General features: G+C 40.0%; 1 protein-coding gene across 4 annotated transcripts in view; it reads right to left on the bottom strand.

Annotated features, from left to right (window-relative positions):
* Window positions 1–24408, bottom strand: part of LOC137235728 (eukaryotic translation initiation factor 4 gamma 3-like) — a 938449-nt gene that overhangs the window by 806567 nt on the left and 107474 nt on the right. For 3 of the 4 annotated variants that reach the window (XM_067758596.1, XM_067758595.1, XM_067758598.1), the window contains 3 exons: window positions 4402–5022; window positions 4236–4332; window positions 4069–4186 (listed from right to left, as the gene is read on the bottom strand). In XM_067758596.1, coding sequence (XP_067614697.1) covers window positions 4069–4186; window positions 4236–4332; window positions 4402–5022 — 836 coding nt within the window. The remainder of the gene's footprint in view (window positions 1–4068; window positions 4187–4235; window positions 4333–4401; window positions 5023–24408) is intronic. The other variant, XM_067758597.1, reaches the window with a different exon arrangement.

Here is a 24408-nt window from a genome sequence, read left to right on the forward strand (position 1 = left end):
TATCAAAAATAAAGATTCAGTTAAGACTCGAAACTCAGCCGAAGCTGATGTCTTTTAATTTTCGCTCGGTGGTGATAAATTCGCTATTAATTTTTTTGGAACTTATTTCATTTTGTGAGTAATTTAAGTTAAGTGCATCGGTTTCATAAAAATAACAAAAGTAACATTGTATAATATATATTGTATTAAAAATGTCGGAACCAAAATATAAAATGGACCATTTTTGTAATGTTTGTGGACGTTTCATAGCAAGCCATGAAAAATGTGGCAATGCGACTGATTGTTTTTTGGAAGCCTATAAACAATATTTCTCGCAAGAGTTTATCACTGACGTAAACTATGCCCCTAAAAAAGTTTGCTTTAATGGCTGTTCAAGTCTTATGCAATGGAAAAGTGAAAAGAAGAAGGCTATGCCTTTTGGTATACCAATGATGTAGTTAGACAACAACCCGCTTCAACAAGAAAATTGCTATGGATGTATCAGCTACCATAAAACTTTGAATAGAAGAAAAGCTAAGAATAAAACTTATGTAGCAGTGCCAAGTATCCAATTACCATTAACGCACTCATAATTTGTTCCAGTGAAACACATTCTGGAAGTAGTCAAATATAATGAACACCAGTGGCGCATTTGCTGAGACCTCAAAATAGTTTCATTGATTACAGGCTTAACAGCATCTGACCGTCCAAAATATCGGTGTTTTTTGTGCGATTGGGATTCACGATACGGAGAAGGTATTAGAGGAAGACCCCAGTACAAACAGCATAACTGCAATAGTCGCACTGGACGGAAAGACAATAGGCTACACGAAAGTCTTGTTCCTGAAATGAAAATTTTGTTGCCGTTGCTCCACATTAAACTTGGCGTTGCTCTAAACATTTTTTGAAATGTATCGCAAAAAGACCAGCAGTATTCGACCGCTTAATAGACAATTTCCCAAGACCAAGTAACGCCAAAATTCAGGAAGGGGTTGTTAATGGTCCCGACATACGGAAACTAATGAGTCGTCAAGATTTTGACCAAGTTCTGACAGACCGAGAATTAAATGCATGGCTCGCATTGAAAGCAGTCATTAAAGGGCTTCTGGGTAAAGAACGCAAAGACAACTACAGGGAATCTGGACCATGTTGGCAGCTTTCGATGAAATTGGGGTCAATATGTCGTACAAAATTCATCTCTTGCATCAGCATCTTGATCAACGCGCTCAACAGTTGCCAACTGAATCTGATGAGCAAGGCGAACGTTATCACCAAACTGCGCTTCCATTTGAAATAAGGTAATTTAAACGTAAACGTAATTTAAACATGTTAACGATTGATAACTATTTTCGTTTCAGGTACAGAGGAAAGAAATCTCCAGATGCAATACTCGCTGAAATTTGTTGATGGTATAAAAGCACCTTTGAAGAGGGAGACGATGAAAAAGAGGAAGAAGGGGAAGACAAAGATAAGATGAACTTCCAGAATATCAGTGTGTAACGTAGCGTTACAATAACATAACCCCCCTGTACTTCCTTTTTCACTTAAACCTGAACCTGTACTTATTTTTCTATAGCATAGCCAACAACCACTATGGTAAATAACTACGCGCTACCAACGACTGATGGCAAACCAATGGTGTGTTCCGTCAACACAAGAAAATCATCACAAGAAAATAGCAATAATGGTGTATTGGTTTCTCAACCAGTTTGCGGCACCACCCATACAAACAGCGAATTTGCATTTTTGCAATTCAGTCCTCACAGGTGAGCCAGCGGGAGCGGTTGTCTTTTTAAAGACAAAATAACCACTCCGGCTAACTAGCTGAGTGGAAGGGGCGCTGTCATGGCGCGGGTCACCCTCCACCATGGCTGGACGACGCGTGTGGTGTCTTCGGACAACTTTTCCCTCCGTCGCCCACCTTGGTGCTTGAGCGGCCCGCTGCCTCAATGACCAAATACCCCTTCCCCCTCAGCTCGGGCTGCGTGGCAGGGGCGCCGTCAAGGCGTGGGCCACCCTCCACCAGAGCTGGACGACGCGAGTGCTGTCTTCGGACTACTTTTCCTTCCGTCGCCCACCCTGGTGTTGAGCGGCCCGCTGCCTCAATGACACAAAGCACCCCTCCCCCTCAGTTGTGAACTAGCACTAACGAGTCCTCACAGTCTCTTCCGCAGGTGACCGACTCCGCGGACTACCGATCCTGCCGAAGACCGCCGATACCGTCAACCGACCCCGCCCGGAACGAGCCGCCGCTGTCCAGGTAAACACCATCGCCAGCCTACTTTCCCTCTCACCACGGCCCTGGCACGCGTTCCGTAGCCCACCGCCGCTGCTCCGACAACCGTTGGCCCTCCGCCATACTATCACCGTGCCCATCCCGCCTTGCTGGTGTCGCCGCTGCAACACCAACCACTGGCCGTTCGCCGTCCTATCGCCATTCAGCTGCCGCTGCTACGACGACCGTTGGCCATTCGCCATCCTACCGCCGTTAGGCCGCTGCTTCCGTCCGGCCGCTGCTACATTGATCGTTGGCCGGCCGCCATCCTACCGCCGTTAATCCGCTGCATCCGTCCCGCCGCTGCTACGACGACCGTTGGCCGACCGCCGTTAAGCCGCTGCTTCCGTCCTTCCGCTGCTACGATGACCGTTGGCCACCCGCCATCCTACCGCCGTTAATCCGCTGCATCCGTCCCGCCGCTCCTACGACGACCGTTGGCCGTCCGCCATCCTACCGCCGTTAAGCCGCTGCTTCCGTACCAATCCGTCCGTTACACGACCATTCAACCGTCCTACCGAACCTCCTCTGCTCCAACGACCGTTAGCCGGTAAGGGTTTGTGGGACCTCTACTCGACTCTGGATTGACTGAGCGTTACCCCAGCCTTAGACAAAACCCACCTCATAAGTTGGACGAATTTATCGACCTTTCTGATGATGATGACGATGACCAAGATATTAGATCTGATGATGATGACGATGACCAAGATATTAGAGAGAGCGGTAATGTTGATCCACAGCCGCCTGCTAAACGGCGACTGGCCAAATCATTAATTTAATTAATTTAATTTTTTTAATTTAAACTTTTCATAACTAACCTTTCAAAATTATATTTTTTTCCGTATTTTTATAATTTCTTTTTCAATGTTTCTTCAAAACCAACACTGAAAAAATTGGTACATAAGAAATGAGAAGTAAATTAATATTAAGCTGGAAAATGCAAGTTTTGTATTATGATTGTTTTCTTTTCAAATGAAATTTATTGAAGAAACTGAGAAACATAATATAGATCAAACAGAAAGAAAAAATACTTAGTTTTGTGGAAAATATGTCCAAAAAGCATGAAAAAATGTCCAACATTTTGCTTCATAACCACAAAAATTTTCTAAAGCAATTTTGTTTAAATTTAAATTGTTGCACAGATCTCTAGCAATAATTTGGCTTTAACAGATTGAAAAAATATCAATTAGTCGACGAGTTATAGCCAAAAAACCATACAAACAATATGCTGAAAATCGGCATTTGACTGCAAAGTTCGAAGGTCGATTAAAACAAAATTCGAACTAACATAAACAAACACCGCGATACCGGTCTTCTAATTTAGCCTCTATTTTCACCCCTCACTCTCAGAATCGATCTAACTTTTGCTAAACTGAATTTGTTCCACAGTGTAATACTATTTATTAATGCCATAAATCCTGCCGCGATTTGGTAACAGCATTGTTTTTAAGGCAATAAGTCTGTCTTACAAAACGGTTGGAAGCCACGCCCACTTTTTATACACAGTGGTCTATCTGGCCTTCCGTAAACAAAAAAAAAAAATAATAATAATGAGAGCGCACAGCTTGGTATATAATGTTTACTTTCGCCAAAACTTACACTTCCTTTTGTTGGTTATAGCTGTATGTATATGTCACTAAGCTTATCTATCAGCAGTCGATGCCAATCAAAATTAAAAATTGACACTTTTTTTGATGTCGTTTTAGCTGTTATTGGTCTATGTAGAGCAACACTCTTAGTTGTTGTAATCAAAGCTCATTAGTACGGCTGGGTAGTATTTTTTCGCTTAAGCACACAAATGATACAGTACTTACTTCTTGCTTCTGGAGGATTTTTGGGTTGAGGGAAGTATTTCTACAGAAGGGCCATCAGTTATTGCTGAAACTACTGGAGTTTGTCCAAGTGTGGCGTCACGACTCATTGGTTGGACTTCTATATGACGGAAGGTTAATGAGATTTTACTGGTGTGAAAAAAACTTACCTATAACATCATACTGCAAATTGTGTAGCTGTTCTGCTATAACAATAGGCTGTTGGATATACACATTTTGTTCCGGATATTCGATATCTTGTGGTGTCTATCGAAAAACAAAAATATTTATGAGCTTATGAGCATATGCATAAATTATTGGGTTAATCATATCTACCTTAAGGCTATCAAAATCGTCCAAAATATTTTTATTTGTACTTGGGTCGATAATCTCCAGAGCGTGAGCACGTCGACGTGTTGTCTTTTGATTTGGTTGTGTAGGAACGGTAGCTTGCACCACACTAGCCATTGACTGGACGGAAACTTGTGGTCCATTAGGACTAGGTGCTACGCCCAAAACGGTGGGAGTTGATACTTGAGGTACAGCACCAGTGGTAATCACGGTACCAGGCGCTATAGGCACCTGGGCTTGCGCAGCACCTGCCGGCCCCGATATCGTTCCAGGTGGCCCTGGTTGCACTGGCATCGTATTGCTAACAGTACCGCGTTGTGCAGGCACAGGATAGTAAGAAGGATAAGGATAAGGATAATTTGGTGGCATCGTTTGAGTATATTGTGTATACGGAGGTGGTTGGAAGGCCTGACGCTGATATTGTGCAAAAGGTTGCATCACCACGCTTTGAACACCTTGATGCATTGATTGCGGATACATAGCCGGCATCGGAACATGTCGTGTCCCATTACGTGATGCTGGACTTGCCGAAGCTGCTCGATATAGATTACCCACTTGATTGGAACGAACCTGGCTGGAGGTATTGGAGAGAGTTGATTGGACATACTATATTATGTAATAAAAGGAAAACATAATGTAACTTGTGTTAGAATACTGGTGAATTATTTGTTGTAGTAAATGCAGTACAAGACTGGTTTCTTAATTTTATATACCTAAGCTAATATAACAAGCAATATTAAATATAACACACATTTGTCGTCGCCTTTCAGACTTATTATAAGGAAATCCTTATGAATTATAATAAGGTACTTCTTTCTGTATTAGGGACAATTTTCCACAAAGCGCTAATAAAATCATTAGTCAAGTTTTCTACATTAATTTTTAATCTTATTGAGATCAATGTTTAGTTCAAATTAAAAAATTCTTAATTATTCAACTATTGCTATATTGGAAGCCTATTTCTATTAAAAAGATGTCAAGAAAAAATCAATAATTTTCAATATTTTGTTTAAGAAGAAAAATGTTTCTTTCTGTAGGGTTTGCGGCCAAAGACCTTACGGCGTTCAAGCGAATAAGCACATATGTACTTTCACAGTTAGGTGTAAAATCTAGAAATAACATATATTTAATTTAGATTACATTGTTACAGAAAGACGAAGGCGAAATTCTGATTAAGAGTAAAAAAAAACTATAAATCGTGCTCCGCCTACCACACCGAAGATCCTGGGTTCCGCCCCGGGCAAAGCAACATTATAATTTTAGAAACAAGTTTTTTCAATTAGATGACAGTTTTTCTAAGCGGGGTCGCCCCTCGGCAGTGATTTGGCAAACCCTCCGAGTGTATTTCTGCCTTAAAAATTTTCTCAGTGAAAACTCATCTGCCATGCATACGCCGTTCGGAGTCTGTATAAAACATGTAGGGGTCCCGCCTATTTTTAGGCAAAATTAAAAAAAGGAGCACTATGCAAATTGGCAGAGAAACTCGGCCTAAAATCTTTTCGGAGGTTATCGTACCTTAAACTTATTTATTTTATAAAAACTCGAAAAATTGTAAAATCCAAAACGAGTTTAAAAAGTATACCAAAAGATTTCCAAATACTTTTTAATACTTAAAAAAGTTTAGGAGCACAGCTGAATTCTTTCATAAAACTGACGATCCAGCTAAAAAACTGTCTGCAATTTTTTTTTTATTTTATTCACTAGACCAAGGGAGTTGTTAATTTGATTTATTAATTAGAGCTTATTCCAACGTTAATCTTTTATTTGTTTATTGGAAGGGCTTCGAATCCAGCAGCAGATAAATAATGCAATGAATTACAAAGAAGACGTAGATAATATCAGCTGTGCATAAAAATGTGTGACAACCAACAATTGACGAACAGCTCAGATAGAATGTAGATGTTTTTTAAATGTATATATTTTTGTAAATATGTGTAATTTAATCGAAGTCTACAATTTATATCAAGGTGTGTATGTACTACAATTTGTAAAAAATATAATGTTATTGCTTTAAGTTGAACGACCGAATAAGCTCTAATTATACATTTAATATTACTTTTTTTATGAATAAATGTGCATACAACTCAATTTTTGAAAGAAAAATAGATAACATTCAATAAACAATATTATAACATTTTATTGTCCATCTTTTTTGTTTTAGCTGGCTAAGAGTCGTAGTGCCTAGGAGGATTTACGTGGACACTTCGCGTTAGACAGATTTAATAGGTGATGCATTTTAACATTTTCAACTATGACGATGATTGGATAAGTCTGTGTGCTTCATTATTTTTGATAAAGTATTGAAGTCTTTAATCTGCCTGATATGAAATTGTGTATATTTTTGTCACCTGTTTTACAATGTTGGCTATTGTCGTGGGATTTTCAAACATCAGCGGAACCGGCTAATGTGGATGTTGTTGTATTTCTTGATTTATTGTTAAGTATATAGGTACTTTTTTGCTGTAAGATTGTATAAAATAAAGTGAAATAATGTGAGGACCAAATATTGCCAACAAATTTGGCCTACACAACAACCACGCAACAGACTAGGCCATACCAACTTCAACAGCAAGGCTGGACGCCTATATTAGACGATCGGCAAATCAAGCACTAATCTCCAACAACCAACACGCCTACTCTAATTGCAAATCCGTAGAGACAGCTCTACATGCTATCACTACTAAAATAGAGAAGGGTCTTGCTTTTAAAGAATTCACGCTGGGTATCTTTCTCGACATAGAAGGGGCGTTCAACAACGTTCTCCCAGCAGCGGTCACAAAATCTACGTTCACTAGGGTGGAAGAGGCTCTTGTGGAATTTGTCGAGCTCCTTCTAAACAAGAGAAGCATTATCTCTGAGCTGGGCAGCTCATCGTAAATAAGGTATACCAACAGAGGAACCGCCCAGGGAGGCGTTCTTTCTTCTCTACTATGGAACCGGACGGTGAACGCTCTGTTATCTATACTACAGCCCACCGGATGCCAAGTCATTGCATATGCCGACGACATAGCCTTTACGGTTACCGGCAAACACTTTCCGGTGCTTGGCGAACTCTTGCAAAATGCCCTTAATCTAACAAACACTTGGTCTAGGGAATGCGGACTCAGCATCAGCAGTGAAAAAACTGAGATGGTGCTTTTTACCCGCAAACGCATTATACCGGAATTTACCCTCCCGTCCCTAAATGGGAGGGCAATCAAACTCTCTACCGAGCAGGGATGCACCTTAACGTTAAGCTAATCGTTTATCAAAAAATTTCCACCGTTTCCGTTGAAACACTTCGAAATATTATCGATAAAGAAATTATCAAGATAAATTGTATCTCGTTTTTAACCGAATCGAAAAGCTTTCGTTAACGTTAAAAACGTTAACGAAAACGTGATACTTTATGTTTGAATTGTGCTGGCAATGCTATAGCCATGGTGAAGCCGTAAGGTGGCAACAACGAGCGCACATACACACGCAATCTCTATGTAATTTGTTTGTGTAATTCGTTGGTGGTAATGTCAAAAATACTCTGAGAAATGTTCGTACTGTCAAAATTCATGAGAAAAGTTGCAATCAGCTTGGATAATGCTTTCACCTTTAATGACTCCGCCATCAATCAGCTTTGCCAGCATAGTTTGAAATTAATAATCAACATAAACGATTTGATTTCGTTTTGATATGGCAGAAAACGAAACGAAATCATTTCGTTAATTTGACGATCTTAACGTTAATAAACGAAACGAAATGACTTCGTTTCGTTTATTAACGTTGATTATCGTAACGAAATGATATCGTTTCGTTGGTTAAGCATGCCTGCTACCGAGGTTAAATATCTCAGAGTTATTCTAGACAGGAAGCTGGATTGGAAGCGATAAGTGGAGGAACGATCCAGGAAAGCCACAATGGCTCTCTACGCTTGTAGTCGGCAATAGGAAAAAGGTGGGGTCTCCAGCCACGCATAGTCCATTGGATCTACACGGCAGTGGTGAGACCCATACTCTTCTACGCCGTCACCGTGTGGTGGACGGCACTCGATATCGAATCTAACAAGAGCAAAGAGAGTGCAGAGGATGGCGGCAATGCTTACCACCGGTGCCCTTCCCTCCACTCCCACCAAAGCTCTTGGAACCATATTATTTCTTCTACCCATTGATCTATATGGTAAATACTGTGCCTTCTGCAACGCGGCAAGGCTCAACGCTATCGAACCAATGGAGGGACTGCAGGTTTGGTCACACCCGGATCCTGAAGCAGGTCCCCGAAACATTCTTGAAATTGGACCATAAAACACCGTCCCCTTGCTGGGACAACAAATTTTCCACAAGAATCCCAGAGAGGAACGAGTGGGCAAACGGCGCGGAGCCGAGATCTCCGTTTTTACAGATGGCTCTAAACTAAACAACAACAGAGTCAGCAGCGGAATATTCTCGGAGAAGCTCTATATAAGCGAGAGCTTTCGCTTACCCGACCACCGCAGTGTTTTTCAGGCTGAACTTATAGTTATCTGGGAAGCAGCCCTCTAACTTGCTAACCTGCAGGTGACCAATTCTATTTCAATTTTCTCTGACAGCCAAGCTGCCATAAACTCCCTGCAATGCAGTAACACCTCGTCACTAGTTGCATTGAAGTGCAGAGACACTCTCAACAAACTAGCTGAAAATTGCAACCTAAGCATAATATGGGTACCTGGCCACTGTGACATCTCAGAAAACTGCGCCGCGGATGAGCTAGCTAGGGAAGGCACCAACCTGCAAACAATAACCTCCGATGGTTGGACCAACCCTCCTCTAAACACTTGCAAACACTGCCTACGATCTCTTTTCACGGATCAAGCAAACGCCAGATGGCCCAAGGAACCTACATGTAGTATATCGAAGCAAATCTGGCCTAAGCTGGATGAAAAGAGATGGCTATCTGTGATATGGTTAAACCGTATGTCTATAAGCCCAAGGAACCTACATGTAGTATATCGAAGCAAATCTGGCCTAAGCTGGATGAAAAGAGATCGCTATCTGTGATATGGTTAAACCGTATGTCTACAAGCCCACTAGTGGGCCTTCTGACAGGTTACTGTCTCATGGGCACTCACGGTGCCTATCTGGGCCTACAGACAAATGACTTCTGCCGCAGATGTAGGGACGAGGAGGAGATAGAAAGCGTAGAGCACTATCTGTGCCACTGTCCCGCACTGTCAAAAACCAGGTACCAATGCCGCCACAGACACTCCTTTAGGTGCCTGGCGGAGCTTGAATCTACAAGCACAAACGACATCTGGCGTTTCATCAGGCAAACGCGCTGGTTTAGCCTCACTGGGGTCTAAACTTTCTTCTTCTTCGAAAGTAGGAAAACAAAAATAGGGGCCCCCGCGTGGTAGCACAACGGGCCACAACGGCCTACGTGAGTCTCCGCTCGGACAGCGGGGGCAGCCACTTTAACCTAACCTAACCTAACATCAAACAACGATATACCCAAGTCATGCGACAATGCATCATGCGACAGAATAACAACTTCTACCGACACGTGACCGATCGTAGCAACACGGTCGCAACATGTCGGCGAACAAACACATTTATTGTTTTGATTCAAATATATAATAACACCAGTGTTGCCATTTTGGTGCTTTTGAAGCCAGATCTAGCCCTTTTTTTTGCGTTCAGGTCCAAAAATTCCGGTTTAGCCCTTAGCTCGGCAATTGTTAAATTTGTACTGTGTTTTATGTGTGTCGAAGTTTTATTTTATTTGCTTCGTTATGTATGATGTGGCAACTCGGTACTCAACTCGTAACAAAAACTTTAATTGATAAACTGTGTCATGAGGTTGTATATTTGCTTTTCAGCTTGTGCAACAGCATAGTGTCACCTTCTAAGAGTTTTGACCCTTTAACTTCAGATTATAATAAATTTTTGTCTCCTGTACCTTATTTTCATTATACCTTTGAAGAATATATACGAATTAAAAAATAAGATAAATTTATAGACGCTTATAAAACCCTTTGCAAAATAGATTTCTTTTCGGTTGAGAATTGTAAAACCTCAAAAGTTTTCATATTTCACAAATGGCGTTAAACAGTATAATTCCAAAAGCTTGTCCATTTTGTGCTGCCACTAAGTAATGCTGAAGTTGCAAGAACGTTTTCAACCATGAGTTTGATTAAAATCAAACACAGAAACAAAATGAGGTTAGTTATGTTGAATTCGCTTCTGACAATAAGAAGTGGTCTTAAACGGCTGAATAAATGCTGTCATGACTTTGAAATAAACAACGATTTCATAAAATTAATGAACACAAAAAATATTTATGAGTGTAGCAAAAATAATAATTCATCTTCTGAGGACGAAATCATAGATTTTGAAGACTAAGGCCCTTCAAACATATCTCGTCCCAACATAAACTTGAATATCGCACACGTGTATTTTAATGGTGATTTGTACATCCGTAGGACGCTAAAAATTTAATAAAAAAATTTGAAAAAAATTAAATTCATTTTCATCGGCCAACATTTTGGCAAGTCGTATTTTTGCCGAACCTATAGCCGTGCCGTCATTGTAGTAGTGTACAAAATACTTCTTACTTTTTAACGATACCTTACCGCCAAATGGCAAAACAAAAGTAAAAAAAAAAACGTATTTTTGTTATTAAAAAATATAAAATGAACTATAAAAACAGTATTATTTATGTACCTCTATTGTACCTTATTTATTTTTTTTTTGTTAGTTTACTGTACCTTTGTTATAACTTTGTTTAAGTTTGACTTGAAATAAATGTGAAAACTTACATTGAAAAATATACATATACTTTTAGCTCTTTTTGCGACGGTTTTCGGATTTTCTTGAAGAAATTGAGCTCTTTCTAGCCCTTTTTTCCTAGATTCTAGCCCCATTTTTTTTTTTCTGGCAACACTGAATAGCACGACCATAGCAAGAAAGTAGTCAGTGAGTACGGAGCCGTGGAAGTGAACAAGTCAACGCGGATAGCTCGTTGCGCCACCCGTGAACCGATATACTAACGCTAGTGAATACAGTTATCGCATAAAGCCCCGCCGCCGTCGACCCAGTCGGTCAACCGCACCAGCGACAGAGTCATCAACGCCGACGCCACCTACCAGCAAACGGTATAGCCCGGCACTGTGAGTATTAATCGGATCTACGAACGGAGGTGATAGGTCGTAAATAGGAGGTTTCTTCAATGCGAGACATCACCACCCGACGTAGACGCAGACTGAGCGGTACGTGAGTGTGTGGGTTTCCCCGTCACTGAACGTTTAAGGCTACGCTCCGCCGACTCATCACAGTCGACCGCGAGGCGACCCGTAACCGCTACCGAGTCCTCGACGCCATCAAACGGTATAGCCCGGTGATAGGTCGTAAATAGAAGGTTTCTTCAATGCGAGACATCACCACCCGACGTAGACGCAGACTGAGCCATACGTGTGGATTTCCCGCCACCGAACGCTAAAGGCTGCACTCCGCTGACTCACCACAGTCGACCGCGAGGCTACCCGTAATCGCTACCGAGCCACTGACGTCAACCACGCGTCCTCAGTGGCTACATATTAACAGCGACAACAGCGTCAATGCGTCGTCAACAAGCGCCCCAGTAGCCGCATACTCATTATCATCGAGCGTCCTCAACGACGAAATACTAATCGCGACAGCCGGCGCAACACCAGCGTCAACGGCGACAGAGCGCCATCAACGAGCGTCCTCAGTGAATAAATACTAACCGCGACGCCAGCGTCAACGCGTCGTCAACAAGTGACCCAGTATGCACTCATTATCATCGAGCGTCCTCAACGACGAAATACTAATCGCGACAGCCTGCGTAACACCAGCGCCAACGGCGACAGAACGCCATCAACGAGCGTCCTCAGTGACTAAATACTAACCGCGGCACCAGCGTCAACGCGTCGTCAACAAGCGCCCCAGTAGCCGCATACTCATTGTCATCGAGCGTCAACGACGAAATACTAATCGCGGCAGCCGGCGCAACACCAGCGCCAACGGCGACAGAGCGCCATCAACGAGCGTCCTCAGTGACTAAATACTAACCGCGACGCCAGCGTCAACGCGTCCCCAGTGGCCGCATACCCACCATCAACGAGCGTCCATCAGCAAACAACATACTAATCACGACCGTCAACGCAGTAGCAGCGTTAGCGACAACCGCGCGTCCTCAGCGACAGAGTACCTAGCGCAGAGACGAACGCCAGCGTAGGCACGCCACTAAGGCATCCCATAACCGCGCGCTAACGGGACCGGGCGGACCGTTAGCCAATACAAAAAGCATAATAATATCAACGTAAGCAAGCACGCCAGCAGGCACGCCAGCAGGCACGCCACTAAGGCGTCCCATAACCACGCGCTAACTGGACCGGACGGACCGTTAACCAATACGAGAGCATAGTAATAACAACGTAAGCAAGCACGCCAACGGGACACGGATGGACCGTTACCCACCAGGCCACGCCGACACCGAATACCAAATAAAGTAAATAATAGAACTTAAATGAAATTTTAGGCATAAGTTTGTTATAAATAATTAAGTTAAATAAAGTGAATTGTACGACTTGGAAAAGGGCCCAAAGTATAAATTTATTGTACGGAACCCTGGACACGGCGAGTATACCCCAGCAATTATTTAAGAAGCATTGGGGTGCAGGGAAAGCTTCGTCACAATATTTTAAGCGCATGTTAGTATTGATTTTTGGTATAAAACAGTTAATTGGTATAATATACCTTAGTTCGAGTCAGCGCGTTTGCACCTTTGCAACCACGCTACTGTTGGCAGTCATAATTTTGAAATAGTAAATGTCTTCGTATATTCGGGAACCAGCATAAACACAGCACTCACTTTCACAACATCAACTCTGAAATCCATCGAAGAATCACTCTTGCCAATAAATGCTACTTTGGGCTAGGTAGGCAATTGAAGAGTAAAGTCCTCTCTCGGCAAACGAAAATCATGCTCTACATGTCACTTATCGTACCCGTCCTGCTATATGGTGCAAAATCATGTACCATGACAAAATTAGACGAAGCGCCTCTGGGAGTGTTCGAGAGAATAGTTCTTCGAAAGATTTACGAATCTCTACGCGTAGGCGAGGCGAGTACCAAAGTAGTTTTAATGATGAGTTGTACGAGCTTTACGCATGCATCAACATAGTCCAGCGAATTAAAACACGCTGGCTAGGTAATGCTAGGTGAATCAAAGATGACGCTCCGGCTGGGAAAGTATTTTTATCGGAACCCGCCTATGGAAGCAGAAAAAGAGGGCGGCCCCCATCCCGCTGGAAGGACCAGTTGGAAAACGATTTATGTAGCTTTCTGGTGCTTAATATACTCGTTGATTTATTAACTTTATTTATTATTTATATTATTAACTTTTATATAGTATATCTAAATAAAGTGCAAATTTTGTTTGTTTTTGAAAATAGACTCCGCCCTTGAAAATGCTAGGATGACTAGCGAAACGTCGGGCTGGAACAGTGAATAAACTTGTTTTATTTGCACTGACAAAGTAATAGGTCAATGAGCCTTGCATAATGTCATACAAGATTTTAATTGCCTTGGTGTGACCCAATGACGCCAGTTTACCCAGAGAAGCGACTGTGGCCTTGTCGGACGGCCATAATCGTTTAAACGGCTAAGCGCCAATTAAGTAGTCCTCTCCGGATGAACAAGATTTAGAATTGAAGTTTTTCGGTCTAAAATACGTAAAATTCTGCAGTTTAAGTTTAAAACCAAAGAGTTTAAAAATTAAACCCAGCTCAGAGCACTTACTTTCACAAGACCTAAAAGGTTTGGGCGTTATGTGAATTTATTTATTTATTTATTAGTCTACAAATTTAACAATTAATCAGACTAAATTTAGTTACGGATTACAGATAAATTACAGGAGCATACAAATTGAACAAAATTATATTATAAAATATGTATATATATTATTAAATCAGTTGTGGGGATATACTGTGATGCCGAGCAACGGGAATTGATTATTAGTGCTGTCCGAATGGACGTGATTTCGAGTAGCTGATGTATATTTGACACACAACAAGTAGGGCTGCGATGTGTGTGAGGTTGGAAAGGACGTGATTCCAAGCCACCCGCCCAAAGTTACTGCAGCTGGTGATCAGACGTGATTTCGGGCAGCTGATGTATATTTGACACACAACAAGTAGAGCTGCAACGTGTGGGAGGTTGGAAAGGACGTGATTCCAAGCCACCCAAATCAATGCGTATTTAAGGTAGTCAGCAGATATTTTTTTTATTACGTAGAGTGAGTTACACGTATCAATGTTTTTACAGTGCTTATTTGAAGTCAGTACACAGACAACGAAGAGGTTCGTGCATTTCAAAATTCGATCTGCATGTGCTTATATCAAGCGGTTGAAAATGTCTAGATGGTCTAAAGGGAACATTAAATAAAATTTCACCAAGCAGAAAAGGGCTATTTACAATCCCTCTAATAAGCTTTACTACAAATAACATACCTACCGTTTCCCTACGACTCCGTAACGTAGGGAGCTGAATAAGTTTTAAACGGCAGCAGTAGGGAGGAATAATCCTTTAGGGGTCCCACGGTAAGTCCCTTAGTGCAAAAATAAGAAATTGCTTTTGAACCGACTCTAATTTGTCGCAGTGCGTCTGGTAACGAGGGTTCCAGATTATCGAAGCGTATTCTAATATTGGCCGCACCAAATATATACAGGGCTGTCATGGAATCCAAGTCGGTTTTACGTTTTGTCGGAATTACAAGCCAATATTGATTTGAATTGGTGTCATAAAACCGTATTGGTTTTGTTCTTTTCGAATGTAAATAAAACCGATGTTCGAGTCAGCTGGTTTGCGGTGTACCGGCAATTTTGATGTTAATTTTTGGGCAAAATTTTATGAAATAGTTGTTTTGTGCATTTGAACAGAAACAAACAAATTTATTGACATCAAAATGGCATCAGCAGTTGTAGCATTTATATTATTGGAAGAAGAAGTTGCTAGAAGGTCAAAAGGAAAATTTTGGAGAGATCGCAGCAATCCATTTGAGTTTCTGGAGACAGCGTAATTAAAACTATTTATAATATGTATAGTGTATTTGCAGTTACATTGCATGCTATCGCATAAGCAAAGAGGCTTTCCGAATGGTATTGGACACCATTGAAGGATGCTTAATGCGCTCGAAAGTTCTGCCAATACTGCAACTAGCAGCTACGTTACGATTTTTCGCTGAAGGACCCTATCAAAGATCAGTTAGCAAGGATTTTAGCACGAGTGTGGGTAGAAGCACGGTGTCAACGATTTTAGATGATGTGCTTCGTGAAGCCCTTCGCAATATCTGGATGTTTCTCCATAAATTCAGTCAAAATACTGTTTTGCATTGAATTTTTATGTTTTCCCCTATTAAGAATGAAAATATATGTAAATTTACATTTATTTTTATAAAATAAACTTTTATTTACTTACATTATTAGAAAATACTCAACTACAAGAGAAATACAACTATGAAAAAATTTAATCCAAAAGCATTTAACTGATTGGATTGTTTCCGATAGCAAAACCGATATTATCGGATTCTGTGACACCTAAAGCCGACACTAATTCCAATTCGAACATTAAACCGATAACATTGGATTTCATGACACCAAAGTAATTATTTTGGCGTTTTTAAATCCGATTCCGACAACAATTGGATTCCATGACAGCCGTGATAAAGAGAGTTTTAGTAATATATGGATCATCGAATTCATTAGACCATCGTTTGACGAACGCCAGAGTCCCTTTGGCTCTGTTCACGCAACCTTCTATATGCAATTTAAAGTCAAAATTAGAGTCCAGTAACGCCAATGTCTACAAAACTAATGACTTGGTTAATCGTGTAATCATCAATCATATACTCGTAGGATTGGCATGATTTCCTTGTAAAGCACATGAACTTGCACTTCGGCATGTTTAGTGACATTATATTTACACTACACCATTCGACTAGGCTATTCAGATCCGATTGAAGATTTGATCTATCCACAGGTGAGGGGATAGGCATAAGAAGTTTAACATCATCAGCGTACATTAGCGGCTTGCAGTACTTCAAAACATTAGGAAGGTCGTTAATGAACAGCAGAAACAGCAATGGATCAATGTTTATAGATTCTGCCCTACAGTTATTAAATATAACTGTTTGTTTTCTATCCATCAAGTATGAAGATATCCAAGATAGAAACAAAGGCGGGAAACCAAAACGATCGAGTTCGAACAGAAGAAGTGAATGGGAAACTTTATCAAAAGCTTTACTAAAATCAGTATAAATTACATCAATTTCGATATTAACCTTAAATCCGTTCAGCACATGAGTTGTGAACTCAAGTAAGTTAGTCACGGTAGATTTACCCGAGCAAAAACAATGTTGAGACAAGTCAATGATTGATGTTGCTTTGTGACGATCGATTCAAAGAGTTTGGGAATAGCACTAAGCTTTGCTATTCCTCGGTAATTTGAAACACATGATCTATTTCCATTTTTGTAAAGTGGTATTATAAAAGACTCTTTCCACCTTTTGGGAAATATCCCTTGCTTTAGTGATGCGTTAAAAAGACATGTAGAGGTTTATGCTGATGACATTGATATCATCGGCCTGAACACCCGCGATGTGAGTTTTGCTTACTCCAAACTGGAAAAAGAAGCGGTAAAGATGGGTTTGATGGTGAATGAGGACAAAACGAAGTACCTGCTGGCATTGAGCAGAGTCAGCACAAATGCGCCTTTGCAACCACGCTACCGTTGGCAGCCATAATTTCGAAATAGTAAAAGACTTCGTTTATTTGGGAACCAGCAGGAACACTAGCAACAACATCAGCACTGAAATCCGGCGAAGAATCAATCTTGCCAATAAATGATACTTTGGACTAGGTAGGCAATTGAAAAGTAAAGTCCTCTCTCGGCGAACGAAAATCATACTCTACAAGTCACTTATCGTACCCGTCTTGCTATATGGGGCAGAAGCATGGACCATGACAACAGCAAATGAAGCGGCTTTGGGAGTTTTCGAGAAAAAAGTTCTTCGAAAGATTTATGGACCTCTACGCGTTGGCGATGGCGAGTACCGAAGAAGATTAACCGATGAGCTATACGCAGATATCCACATTGTCCAGCGAATTAAAACGCAGCGGCTGCGCCGGCTAGGCCATGTTATGCGAATGAAAGATGATCCTCCGGCCAAGAAAGTGCTTCTATCGGAACCCGCCTATGGAAGCAGAGGTAGAAGGCGGCCCCCACTCCGTTGGACGGACCAGGTGGAAAACGATTTAAACTCCCTTGGTGTGACCAATTGGCGCCGGTTGGCGGAACGAAGGAGCGACTGGCGCGCGTTCTTGGACGGCCATAGCCGTTTAGACGGTTGAGCGCCAATTAAGTAAGTAAGTAAGAGGTTTATACAGGAATTCAGCACACGTTTTTAGTACAACAGATTGAATTTCATCAGGTCCGCTAGAATAGGAAATTTTTAGGCTTTCCAGATGTCTTAGTACGTTTTCCGTATGAATATACGGAACAAATGCTGAATTAAGCGAGGACAGTTTGAATGAATAGTTCAATGGCGGGAAGTCATAGGCAGTGGAGTAATAAGATTTAAAGAAGGTGGCAAACATATTGGCAATTTCATTGTCATCATTAGAACTTACATCGCTAAACTTCATTACGGTTGGAAACCTCTTGATTTTTCTTTTCGAGCTGACGAATGAATAAAACGACTTTGGATTAGAGAAAATTTTATGCTTAATCTTTTTTAAGTAATCCGCATAGCATCTTCTCTGTAGCCTAATGTACCTGTGGCGCAGAATAGAGTATGCCGCATAGTCACTTCTTGATCCGGATAATTTGAATTTCTTAATAGAACGCGTTTTTCGATTTTTAAGATATTTGAGTTCATTAGAGCTCCAAGCAGAAGTTGGAATTGCTGAAGAGGTGTTAGATATAGGTACGCATTTGTGAAATATCGCATATAAAGCATTGTTGAAGTGTGCACAACTCCTTTCGACATCTCCATCGTAGGCGGGCCACGAAATTTTGGAAACCTCATCAATAAGCACAGACATATTGGCCTTCCTGAAAAGAAATTGGTCAGAACACACATTCCTAATAGTTCTACGCTCACGTGCATGGAGATAATCCAAGTATAAAACCAAAGTCGGATGGTACACATCTTCGGGCAAAACTATTGGATCGCATCGACTCAATGAAAAATTCGACGAGTCATCTGAAAAATATATCGCGAGATGATGTGGGAACTAACGAACCATTAATAAGATTCCAAGACACAAAAGGGAATTTAAAATCACCAGCCACGATGACGGAATCAACAGACCTAGCCAAAGAAAATACCAACCTCACCAGGGAAGCATGTTTTATATATATAGAAATATCTGACTGGAGCGGAATATCTAATGCTACAAAATATTTGTAAATAGAGAGAGTTTTACTTTCACACAAAGGAGCTCAACATCATTAGAGTCCGCGAAATACATTTCCTCTGCAGAGAACCTGGTATGCACGGCATTCAACACGCCACCACCAACTCTGTTTAGACGATCTTTCCTAAAGATTTCATAAGAATCCGATAAAATTTCAGAATTAAACACCGATGGTTTCAGCCATGTCTCGGTAAGAATCAGAACTTCGTAACTGAAGTCATAACTTTGTACGAAAAGATCCACTAATTTAGTATTAAGACTCCTAACATTCTGATAATAAATACAGAGAGTGGTATTGTCTGACAAATTTAGAGGCAATTGCTTTTTAAGACAATTGTTTAAGGAATTAGTTAATCTACTACACTACAGGATTTTCTCCGGGCTTCGGAAAAAATGGAAGGGTTTAAAAATTACGTAGGCCACAGCGCAGCGTTAAAAAGTTTGCTGTAATCAGATGCAAACACACGAATTTTAAGTGAAACTCTCACCAGAGAGTTTATATCGACATCTCTCTTAGTCAATTTGAAGCAAGGCTAATTTGGAGGAAGCAATGCCAAAGTGAAAAGAAATGGATCCACTTATATTTCACAAACACATTCAAATCAGCATTGTCATTAATGCCACTAACAAAAGCACGCGAATTACGATTTGACTCTTTTCCTGCATTCGTTTTCTGTGTACCAAATTATTATCAAAGATTATCGAAAAGTAAAGATGTTGCAGGGGCAGAAAAATCGTGTGAAGCAAGCTTCACAAAACTTCTAGTAGGTCACATTCACCACTTACCACAGCAGAATTTGTTAACTACCACTGTCTGTATTTGTTATTTAATAATTATTTGTACACTTTTTATTCAGGTAATATGTTCAGAATTTTAACTTTTACTCTCTAAAACTCCAATCAGTGTATTTCTGTGCTTAAATTATGTTAAAAATTTTGTTAAAGTTTTTGGTGTGGTGAAAGTGACCTACTAGAATTTCGTTACGCTCCGCTGCTTTCCACCGAAGTTTGCGTCTGCAACATCTTTACTTTTCGATAATCTTTGTTATTATTCGACGGCTCAACTGCGTTGCTAGCAGCGCTAGCAGCGACATGAGCAAAAGAATGGGAGGTAGCAGAGCACCATGTCGCAGTATTAGTTATCGTAATGTTAGCAACAACTGTGGAATTAGAGTTGATAACATTACCACGACTAACTTTGACTGTAGAGTGAGTGCGCAGCTGCAATTGATTCGGATGGTGTAGATGTAGAAGTAGACGCCTTCGGTTTTTTATTATTATTCTTAGCTGGTGGTGAAGTAGACGTTGTGTTAGATTTATGTGGGGATATAGCAGGTGACGTTGTATGTGTAGATGATTTAGATGCAGAGGCGGTAGAGAGACACTTGTTTGTTGTAGGAATATTATAGCGTTTTCTTTTCTGGCTAAAGTGTTACGCTTTTTGTACGCCGCGCAAGGATTGTTGTTCTATTCTAAAAAACAGGCAACGCCTTTACGGGGTATTTCGTTCTTTTGTGAAAATTGTTGCCTGCTCGCAACGCAAAAGCGTTACACTTTTAGCCTGTATAAAATGGCGGTGTGGCAGTGCAACTCTGTAAAACTCTCAATTCTTGAGTTCCACACACAAGTCACACACAGAAGATTTCGCACTCACGAATACAAAATTGCTTCGTTCTGCGCATCTACGTCACAGTTGACTGCTTGAGCGAATGAAAGAAAGAGAGAAAAAAACAAGAGCTAAAGGAAAATTACGTAAAAATTGCCCATAAAAAACAGCTGATCTTTTGTTTACATGCGCAATGGGCAATATTGTGTGTGTGATTTGTGAGTTCCATATATACTCTGTTAATATGAGTGAATATGGTGAGTTGAAATGTTCTTTGTATGCACTATAAATGTTGAACATTTTCTGAGGTAGGAGTAACTCTATTAAGGCTTTACCATTTACTTAGGCAACAATTTATTTCAGAAAAGAAAACGCTATTAGATAGCATATTTGACGATTACATTTGTTTATTTGCTGCAGGTGTTAATGTTGTTGTAGATATAGATTTTGGAAGCGCATTAACAGTAGAAGTGGAAGACGAAGAAGATACAGTTGAAGCAATGCCAATGTTGGCAGACACGATGAATTTGTTTGAAAGCCAACGGTATGCGGGTTAGTCGGCATACATTCAAAAGGAGATTGAGAGAATTCCGTGCCTTGAGTGGTAGAGGGAAATTCAATAAGATTGTTTGACAAAGGGTAATTAGTATTGTTGTTGGAGGGCATAGAAATAAATAATGCGCTGTTTCTAGCACCACACACGCTATTTCTCACACAACAACAAGATTCAGCAGTAACAACTTTGTTGTTGGATGACTGAAAAGGCCATTAATTGGTTTTTTAGTTCGACGAGCTGTTTAGACAGATTATTAAGCTTGTGTTCAGAAGCGCTCGACACTATTTCAAACCCTTGCATTTGGCCCACAAGAATCGCGTCTAAAGCTTTACCGAGCTTATCCGGCATGTCTACGAACTCTTCACAAAAATAAAGCAAGTGACGATTGTTTTTAATTAATTGTAACGACAGCCTTTCACCACACTGGCTTAAAGCTACGACAACATGTTCCTAGGTTAAGTGTCTGCCGAAATGTTGCAGCGGAAGTAAAATGTTGCGCATTGGCATCAGGCTGTTATCAGCAGCCATCATGTTGCTAGCAACCTAGCAACATTGCGCCCTGTACACAAATGTTATACACGTATATGTTTGAATCAGTGTGAGCGGCCAGGGCACGAATGTTATGTATCTATGTGTGTGTGTTGTGTTGTTAAGTATGTAAGTGTTAGTTCGTAAGTATAAGGATGATAATACGGGAAAGCCGAAAGAAAGTTTTGTACGTATAGGTGAAGAAGTTTTCCGTTCTGGGTAACGTTCGCTGCCACGGCGGCAGCTATAAAAGGGCATAACGTTAGGCAACGGGCCAAAGTTCTATTTCAGTGCTCGGTGTGAAGTGCGAAATGAAGTGTCAAGTGTTAGATAAATACTTTTTTTAATTAGAAAAAAAGGGAAAAGAAGTTTTTAGTGCGCGATTTTGAACCCGCCAGAAATGTTTCCGTGGAAAAGTTGATAGTGCGCACGGAGTCGGGAAAGTCGTGGGGAACTAAACCCCCTATATTTCTATTTTTGGTGCAGCTAAGCTTGGACACTGAGGTAAGTGACACCAACATTTTACTGTATATCTGGCGTGCCTCCATATAGCCAATTTTTTCAGGCAAGCCAAAAGCGAACTTGCATGAGTGTATTCCCACCTCCATACAGACATATGTATGAAGGCGAATATATTAACCATGCAAACAACTAATTAATATAAATGAATCCGGTGTCTTCATTACCATGAACGTTTTTTTTAAGGAATAATCTTTTTTACTAATATTTTTTTAGAACACCCCCAGTTCGGTTGGAGAGGATTCACTGGGCACTGACCTTGGCAGCTCTAAACCAGATTTGGCGGCGTAAACCTCAACATAGCAATGTTTTTATGCAACGGCCATTAGACCTGACACTTTTTGGTACTAAGCCATGACCACAACTACAACAATAATTTGTGATAGTACCTCCACACAACATAGTTCGATGATAACCGGGAACAAGGCTTACATCCACCAACCGCACCAACAACATTGGCAAGACACACACATGCACAAATTTCTGCAGTAACAGCAACTATAATAACTCATGCATTTATACTCGTATTCACCGGCCCATAGTTCCAACAAATTTTGGTAACGACAACAAAAACACCCGTCACTATTACTAAGAATACCCACTTATACACCGGTGAGATTCTGCCCAAAAGTCATGGTTGACAATTAACCACGAAATGAGAAGCAAAGGTATCGAAAAGCAACAACCACCAACCTAGTTATAATAAAACCAGCAACATTTGGAGACGGCGACAACAACAACAACACCAGGTTTTTGATTTTTTTTAGATTGTTGTAGATTTATATTATTGTAGATTATTAGTAGAGTAATTACCTACTTTCATAACTTTTTGTAAATTTTGGGGGGGAAAAGTTTTTTTTGGTCACATAATTTTTTTTATCGTAAATTCTCTCGTTTGCTTTAGTTTTCTTACATAAAAATTCCATAGCTTTTTTTTCATTTTTCTTTTAGTGTGCATTCACTCGTGTTCCTTTTTTTTCATTATAAATTCATTTGGTTTCCTTTTTGTACAAAAAATTCATTTTTTTATTTTTTCCTTTATCATAGATTCACTTCAGCTTTGGTTTTGTATAAAAATTTCCCGTTGTCCTTTTTTCCTACCATTTAGTTGGTTTAATTTTTTTTGCTTCCCAATTTTTCTTTTTTTTCTTTTGCGCATTGTTCACTTCATTTTTTTTTTTTTACTTTTCATTTAATCCTGCTTTATTTCTGACATTATTTTTGATGGTATACTATATTTTGGGTATACTCGCGTTTCCTTGTTAGTCACGGCGGATAACTCAAAATTACAAACTTTTGAGAATTTGGTAATTCTTACCTAAACATTTGTTGGCGCAACATTAAAAGTTGCAAATATATTATTCGCAAATTTACGCTCCCTTTTTGCGCACAGTCCACGCTTTGAAAGCTGGCATTTTCATTTTTTTTATTTTCCTAATTTTTTTTTTTTACATCTTGCACACAAATTTCAATTAGTACGATCACCACGTTGGTAGAATCGATACTACCAATTCACTCATTACCTTCAAGCAACAGCGAGTGATCAATAAATCAATAGCTGAGCGTATATGCTTTGAGTGTTTTCCTCTCTTTCCAGCATAGCTTCTCAACCACGTGAAGGCATCCTCAACGAATTGAGTGATTTGGTAAGTGAGTAAAAAAACTACAATTTGCATTATTATTTGAGTACATATGCATGCAAAATTTTGTGGAAGTTTATGTTTGCATATACATATTTTGATACGTACATATTTCTATAATTTCGATTCCTTTTTGACATTCTTTTTATATGCAAAACTATCAATTTTTCCCGTTGTACATACATTCCTTTCTTGTTACATTTATATGTTCAGTTAGGTCAGGGAATAGGTATTTGTTTGTTTTGTCGGTTATTTTGTTACTAGCGTAAGGAATATTGTTATTGAATTTTTTTTTGAAATTGTATCTATAAGATTCCATACGAAAAGTAGCACATTAGGTGGGTCAGAACCCAACACGAAATGTTTTGAATTAGCCTTTTGGCCGTTTATATAATTTTGTTTTGCTTTTATATTTATGGTTTTTCTTTGTGAATTGGAAGTTAAATATTTTGTAATTAGACATCAACGTAGCTTAAGTTTTTTTTATATATTATTGGTAATCGCTTTTTGCTTATTTTGAATTACTTGGCAATTGAAATAGTAGTCGTAGTATTATGGTGAGATAAGGCCAATTAAGATTAGATTTATTTAGGGTTTTTTTGTTTGAAATCGTAGGTTAGTTTTTTATTTCCTTTCTCTTTTAAATCAATCATAATTTATTGTTGCGTAGAGGTTAAGGAATATTTGAATTGTTAATAAA

The sequence above is a fragment of the Eurosta solidaginis genome, unplaced genomic scaffold, assembly GCF_040869045.1.
Source record: "Eurosta solidaginis isolate ZX-2024a unplaced genomic scaffold, ASM4086904v1 ctg00001057.1, whole genome shotgun sequence".
Lineage (NCBI taxonomy): Eukaryota > Metazoa > Arthropoda > Insecta > Diptera > Tephritidae > Eurosta > Eurosta solidaginis.